Source organism: Thrips palmi, unplaced genomic scaffold (assembly GCF_012932325.1).
Source record: "Thrips palmi isolate BJ-2018 unplaced genomic scaffold, TpBJ-2018v1 HiC_scaffold_5, whole genome shotgun sequence".
Taxonomy (NCBI): Eukaryota; Metazoa; Arthropoda; class Insecta; order Thysanoptera; family Thripidae; genus Thrips; species Thrips palmi.
In genome coordinates, this window is record NW_023144632.1 from 2,602,951 (window position 1) to 2,610,813 (window position 7,863).

The 7,863-nt window shown below is 43.5% G+C and overlaps 1 protein-coding gene across 1 annotated transcript; it reads left to right on the plus strand.

Moving 5' to 3' along the window:
* The first annotated feature begins 5,321 nt into the window (after window positions 1–5,321).
* On the plus strand, window positions 5,322–7,654 carry LOC117650755. Its single transcript, XM_034394352.1, has 3 exons — window positions 5,322–5,354; window positions 5,505–7,321; window positions 7,582–7,654. The coding sequence occupies exons 1-2, from the start codon at window positions 5,322–5,324 to the stop codon at window positions 6,939–6,941; spliced, it is 1,470 nt and encodes a 489-aa protein (XP_034250243.1). The 3' UTR covers window positions 6,942–7,321; window positions 7,582–7,654.
* The last annotated feature ends 209 nt before the right edge of the window (window positions 7,655–7,863 follow it).

The following is a 7,863-nucleotide window of genomic DNA, read 5'->3' on the forward strand; positions in this document are numbered from 1 at the left end:
GGCATTCGGTTTTGACATTAAAGCTGGAGGGCTGACCCCCCTTTCAAGTAAGGAGTGACGGGGCTCGCTGTTCAAACTGCCTGACATCTTTGGGAAGGCAACCTCGGAAATCTGGAGACATTATGCCCTTTTTTAATTTGAACCTGGCACCGAAGTTAAAATGGATTCCATTTTCGTCATCAGCATCCTCTTAAACTTATTAAATGGTGTAAACCTTACTGGTAAAACTAAAGCGTAACTCTATGCTTGAGTCAAGCATAAAGTTACGCTTGAAGACGTTACGCTTGAAATCAAGCATAGGCTAGAAATTCCCTCATGCATTTAGATAGGGGAAATCTTGGAGGATGAGCCTATTACGCTTGATTTCAAGCGTAAAATGATTACGCTTGAAAACAGGGGGTAGTAACTACGCTTTAGTTTTACCTGTGTTGGCCGGAGAACAAAAGTTATGAAGATGTTTACTTTTTCTGCCGTTTTAAGTGTCTTTTTTTTGCTGTAATGACCGAACTTATTTAGATAGAAAGCTGCATTTTGGTGTGCAAACAGACAGACAGACACACGGATAGAAAAAACCTTTCCAACCCCACCCAAATAACTGGCTTCGCTATCACGCAGCCAATAAACAACAAGGTCGGTGGACGCCAGACCGCGTCCTGTCGCAACCTACTCTACAAATCGAAGAGTGTACATGGTATGCTCTAACTGGAGCATGCCTGCAAGCACGCTCTAACTAGCGCATGCCTGCCAAGCATGCAATTACTAGCGCATACATGCCATGTACACGCTTCCTGATGCAGACAACTCCCTATCCCTTATGCACTAGATGTATGCTTCAGTTAGCGTGTACATGGCATGTATGCACTAGTTAGTGCATGCCTGGCAGGCATGCGCTAGCTAGAGCGTGCTTGCAGGCATGCTCCAGTTAGAGCATACCATGTACACTCTTCGATTTGTAGAGTAGCTTCGCAATGCTGCTCCAGTTTCGGCAATTCGCGTCAGGCTTTTACCCGTATCTTCACCTGTGGCGCTCGCTTGGTAAAATATCAGTTTTTTTTTGTTTTTTTTTTTTAAATTTTACAGTGGGATCTATTTTGAAGCGAGTAACATTTTTACCTGAACCTTCCTTTAACAGCTGTCGTCCTCTGCCGCGTTTTTTTTCTGTCGAATGGGTTACGATAAAAAGATAAAATTTTGTGTTTGGCGTGACACTCTTGTGTTGACCCCCTTATTTGGCAGGGCGGAGAACAGCGGACGATTTGCTTGTACAACTTACAGCCCAGAGGGTGACGGCGCACAGCAGAACAACGCAGACCCTGACCATCCTGTGCAATATGCCAGCACAACCAAAATGTCCCCTTATATAGCACCCCGCTCAAAAGACGCGCACTTCGTGGATGCACGTGGAACACGACTCCATTAGCGTCACTCACGAAGAGCTGATAGGATTGCGTCAAACGCATTCGCTGTGTAGTGTGCGAAGTGGCATTTTTCAAAGTTTTATTTTTCTACTCGAATCAAATGTTATGTCTGTTCCTTCTTCGAACCCGATTCGAGTCGAAGCCATAAAAAAACACGAATAAACGAAATCCGTGCCAGTGAACTTCATTTGTCTGCGACCTTGCTTCACTCCTGCCACACTGGTAAAACTAAAGCGTAACTCTATGCTTGAGTCAAGCAAAAAGTTACGCTTGAAGACGTTACGCTTGAAATCAAAGCATAGGCTAGAAATTCCCCCCAAGCATTTAGATAGGGGAAATCTTGGAGGATGAGCCTAGTACGCTTGATTTCAAGCGTAAACTGATTACGCTTGAAAACAGTGGGTAGTACTACGCTTTAGTTTTACCAGTGCACGATACCGCCTCTCTGGATTGAGCCTCGAGCACGGCACGGGATTTGAAAATTTGTCACATGTGGCTATGGTCTGTACCACATTCAATGATTTTTAATTTAATTTTCAAAAGACAAAAATAGAAACAATTTTTTTAACCAATTTTTTCGCGCTTTCATGGCTGCTGCACTCTAACCTGGGAGGGGTCATTTTGTGACACCTTCGTGGTAATAGGGGAGCCGTCTAGGATCCGTCCGCAAGGCCTGCGGCACCGGGCCCCGACCAGTTTTAGCCAATTTTCGTCGCGATTTTGGTAGAAATCGTAGAACATAAACTCAAACACCATTAAGCTCCGCTTTCTACTAAGAATCCAATGCCGCATGTTCCAAAAACTCGAAAAGGCTCGTTCGCAAATTTCTATTTTGTCGGGATGTTCATTTTTTGGCTGAGCGATAGCGAAGCCCTTGCCGTGTTTGGGGGCGCCGAAAGGCGGCTGGTCGTGCGTCTGTCCTCCGGGCGGCCGGGGGGAAGGGGCTGGGGGTGGGGGGAGGGGGGTCGTCATGAGGCTAACATTTTAGGTTTCACTGCGCCTAAACCGCTGGACCGATTGAGTTCAAATTTTGTGGGTAGTTACCTGTTAGGTAGGACTTAACTTTGCAGGTGTTAAATTTGACCCCCACCCCCTTAAACGCCCCCACCCCCCTAAAAACTATGTTGACCATTTTTTGCTTCTGTACGAGCCACATGAGGTGCTGTGCAAAAATCAATCGTTTCGGTGGGTGGGGGCAGCCTCCAAGAACGACCCCTCCAAATTTCAGCCCGATACTACTAATAGTTTTTGTCTGAGATACTTAAATGTGATAGGACGTGGTGCCAGCATTTTGGCGTTTTGTCTGTCTGTCTGTCTGTAGCGTACACGCTCACGTTTCTCAGCAACTACAACACAAATAGTTACCAAATTTCGCATCGAACATCTCCTCAATCTCCTACAGGGGGAGTTTATCTCTGATTAACGATAAGTATCGTTTGAAATATTCAAAACATCGTTTTGACCTGTAGGTTATTCGCGTCGTTGAGTTGGCAGCAGTGAGTGGCTGACCAATTTCTCATACCTGCTGCCGCGCTTGCTAGCCGTCTGCAAGACGAGACGGCACTTCTGTAAATAAAACAAACTGAAGAGCAAAGGGGCTCAAATAGGTTCTGAGTTAGTTTTTATAACGTTCAAGAATGATTGAAACCCTTCCGGAGTGTCAACATAGGAAAATACGAAAATTGAAAGTGAGATTGGTTTGCGTGTTTCGTTCCCCTCTCCCCCTTCCCCCGTCGCAGGGGAATCTGCCTTCAGGTCAGTGCACTGTGAGTGTAGTTGTGGATTGTAAATAGAATGTTTTCTTTGCATTCCACTTTGTGCGCATCTACTGATTTTATTTGATCTGATACTATCCTTATTTTTTAAATTTCATAGTAAATCAAATCAGGTAAATTCATGAATAACTTCTGTTGAAATTGGAAGACATGTGAAATGTCTTGGTTTGACTCGGGAAATGACATTCTATTGCAATGCTGCAAGCTAACATAAATATTCTAGTTCTAACATCTATTGACTAAAAGAATCCATATATAGATGTATTTAGTGCAATAAATAATCCATCTATTTAGAGCTAACAAATTTTGAATTGATATTGGGCGCAATGAGACGATTCAGGTTTTGAGCGTTAGGTGACTTGGTAATCTGATTTAATGAGACGATTCCTCCCACTTCACCAAAATGTGTGTCCGATAACTGGAACTAAGTATTGGTAATGGTTTAAAAGCTGGCTCTTTGAGCGTAAGCCCAATGCCCAATGTTAATACCATACTGTCATCTTTTACTCCAAAGATAAAATATCACGAGACATGAACAAGATAAATTATGTTGGAGTATTGAGCAACAAGTGGCCTCTGCATTACACTTCATGAGACGATTCACTGAATTTGACAAAACTTGGTCTCCGTCGAATGCTTCAGATCAGCCTGCCCTAAACTGAGTCACTTCGTATAAACTATGATCACATATTCCAGTCCATATTATTTAATTCACTTGTTTGAAATGAAAGAATGACAAAAGGCTTCTCAAATATAACTAATAAACTTGTGAATTCATTAGTTTGAAGAAAAAGCTATATCGAATAGTGACTCAAGCAGACAAGAAGTCAATTAAGCGATTCAATGCTGGCAATGGAATGTTACTCGACTGAAGGAATCGCATTGGTGTGGCATTAGGGAATTGGTGACGACAAAGGGTGATCCATGAAGACCAACCCAGACCCGTACATTACCCATAATTAACCAATTTTATATTAATACGTTTCAATTGAATTTGATTCTTGCAGTTTTTAGGGGTGCTGATTATGAAAACCACTTTCATTTCTCTACTCCAGACTTGTATTTTCATCCCAAATTAGGTCATTTTGGACCAAACTTTTCAAATCGAGTTTTATATTGTTTCCTGCAGTTTTTGGTGTGCTAAACTCAAAAATGACCTCCAAATTTTTCCCAGACTCACGCTTTACCTAATTTTGACCAATTTTGGACCAAAATTTTTGAATTGAGTTTGATGTTGATTCCAACAGTTTTTTGTGTTCTGATAACGAAAATCACCCCCATTTCGACTCCAGACTTATATTTTCATCCCAAATTAGGTCATTTTGGACCAAACTTTTCAAATCGAGTTTTATATTGTTTCCTGCAGTTTTTGGTGTGCTGAACTCAAAAATGACCTCCAAATTTTTCCCAGACTCACGCATTACCGAATTTTGATCAATTTTGGACCAAAATTTCGGAATCGAGTTTGACGTTGATCTCAACATTTTTTTGTGTGCTGACAACGAAAATCACTTCCAGTTATACCCCAGACCTACATTTCACTCAATATGAGCCCACAAACTGCGCTTTTCGTCTACTTAAGCAAAGTCCGAAGTGCACAAACTCGCATCGCTCAGCCACACTACGCGCCCACTCTAAACGGCGCGTACCCCTAGTTAGAAAACCAGAGTCAGTGTATTAGCATTTTGTTGTTCTCGCCACGTCAGGCGGGCAGTGCTGGTCTTCCTGGTGGCCACGGAGCGTCAGGGCCACGCTGGCGTCGTTCAGAGCGCCGCCAGCGCTTAACCCCAGTAGGCGGAGCGCACGTACGGGGCTGCGGGTGTTGAGTAGTCATAGTCATGTTGGCAGCCATGTAACCAGAGCCTTCTTTGTACCAACCGAACACAGAATAAACCAGTTCACGTTTACGTCTTGACTTGCTCACTTCCTTGAGAATCTACATCCGTTCCCATCTTGACAACATGGCGCAGTCTTTGGAAAAGATGATGAGCGAGAGCTGAAGGGGAAAGTCCTGAGTAAAAATACGTATAGTGAAAGTGAACTCGTGAACTCCAGTGAAGTGAATCTAGGCCGGGACCCAGCTACGGCAGAAACCAGATAACCTCGGCAACCACGTGGAACCAGTGAAATGGCGCACCAAGCAAACATTCCCGCACCATTGGTGCTGGAAGGTGATGTCCCGAGTAACTTGGAAAGATTCCACAAAAGCTTCAAGATATATTTGGGAGCGTCCACAAGAGAACTGTCCAAAACGGCCTACGACGGGTTGACTGCTGAGGAGAAGAAAGAGTAGAACAACTCAATTGGCAAGTTACTCCTCAACATCGCGGGTGAAGAAGCCACTACAGTAGCAAGTACCTTCGGGCTGTCAGATGAAGATGAATTTGACTACTTGAAGCTCGTAGAGAAATTTAAAGCCTACGCAGCACCAGAGGCGAATGAAACTTACGTGAGATTCATATTCAACAGAACAAAACAGCAGGAGGGTGAGACGTTTGATCATTTCCTCACTGAAGCAAAGAAGAACATCAAGAACTGCGGATTTGACAAACTGGAAAACTCACTGTTGAGAGATAAAATAGTGGAAGGAATTCGAGACAAGAATCTACAGCAAGCACTACTGAAGAACAACAAATTGACTCTTGAAGTTGCCATCAATGAGTGTCGAGCCGCTGAGATTAGCAAGAAGTATTCAAAGAAGATGCAAGAAACTGAGGTTGCTGAAGTTAATGCAATAAGATTCAAGAGCAAGAAGAAACCACCAGTTATGACTAACTTCAAGCAAAAACCAGAAGAAACCAAGACCAACTATAAAGAAGAAAAGTGCAGACGCTGCGGGTATCAGAGACATGCATACAACAAATGCCCGGCAGTGGGGAAAACCTGTGCAAACTGTGGAAAGCCAAATCACTTTGCAGCAATGTGTGATCCAGGGAGGCAGACAGTTAGAGCTCATGAGATCCAAACCACAACAGCAGGAGCTGAGGACAGTGAGGAAGAATATCAGGTGTTGTTCAGTGACTGTGTTGAAACTGTTGAGACGAGCGCTGTAGCAGAAGTAAACAGTGTTAGTCTCAAAAAGGAGTATCGTCAGAGAGTGAAAGTTGAGAATACTGTGATTAACTTCAAGCTAGATCCGGGATCGGCATCCTCAATATTGTCTAAAGAAGTGTTTGACACACTGAAGATCAACAAGCCATTGAAGAAGTCCAACATAGTAGTCAAGCCGTATGGGAATAACTCTCCAGTGATCACAGTGTTGGGTCAAATCTCCCTTAAGTGCAAGGCAGGAGGACAAGAACGTGATGTTGAATTTCTCATAACTGATGACAGAGACAGATCTTTGTTTGGCATCCGTGACTGTGAAAAGTTTGGTATGATAGAAAGGAAAATACTAGAAGTCGACTCAAACCAAACAGAGAGTCCACCAGAAGAAAGAGAAGAGTTCATCAAGAAAAACGAAGATGTATTCAAAGGTATTGGCAGCTTCCCGGGGACTCATCCGATTCTGATTCGTCCAGACGCCCAGCAAGTGATAAGACCTGCAATAAGGAGGCCCAAGGTGATCAACGACAAGCTGGTACCAGCACTACAGAACCTTGAAGCTGCAGAGATTATCGCCAAAGTAGAGCACCTGACACCAGAATCCTGGGTAAGCAACATTGTTGTAGTTACCAAGCCGAATGGAGACATTAGAATCTGTCTAGACCCAGTAGATTTGAATATGGTGATAATCAAAGAGCCATAACTTATCCCAACAATAGACGAAATCAGTGAAAAATTATGTCATCAGAAATTTTATACTGTCTTTGATCTGAAGGACGATTTCTACCACATAGTATTGCAAGAAGAATCAAGCTTTAAGTGCTGTTTTGCAACACCTGTTGGAATTTACAGGTTTAGACGCTGCCCGTTTGGATTGTCCTGTGCCCCAGAGCTGTTCCAGAAGCTAAATGACCGAATCTTTGGAGAATTGAAGAACACAATCCGCTACTTTGACGACATCCTGGTCTACGGGAAGAGTGAGCTGGAACATGATCAAGCAGTGAGCGCAGTCATCCAACGAGCACGAGAGAAAGGAGTGAAGTTATACCCCAAGAAATTGCAGTACCGACTAAAATCAGTAAGGTACGTGGGTCATGTGTTCAGTGAAGAGGGGAAGGCCCTTGATCCAGACAGAGTGAAAGCAACATTACAATTAGACCCACCTAAAGACAGAGAAGGATTACAAAGGATTTTGGGGACATTTAATTACTGTAGAGATTTCATCCCTCAAATGAGTGCACTGACGGAGAACATGAGAAGACTGTTAAAGAAAGATACTGTGTGGAACTGGACAGCAGTTCATGACAAGGAATTTGAGACACTGAAGGCCATTATGTCCACAGCTCCTGTCCTCGCCAACTTCGATCCGGAAAAGAAGATCATCATCCAGTGTGATGCTTCGCAGTCAGGACTTGGATGCTGCCTGCTACAGGACTCACACCCAGTGGCCTTCGCATCAAGAACTTTGAATGACAGCGAACACAACTATAGCGTCAGTGAGTTGGAGCTACTTGGAAGCACGTTCGCATGTGACAGGTTCCACAACTTTGTGTTTGGATACGAGATTGAACTTCAAACTGATCACTTGCCACTAGTGCCAATGATGAAGAAAGAAATTCACAAGC

Excerpts from the sequence above, each read along its gene's own strand:
- LOC117650755 (XM_034394352.1), top strand. The coding sequence starts at position 5,322 with ATGGCGCACCAAGCAAACATTCCCGCACCATTG. Across the intron at positions 5,355-5,504 it reads CAAACATTCCCGCACCATTG|TTACTCCTCAACATCGCGGG; the intron begins GTGCTGGAAGGT and ends TCAATTGGCAAG.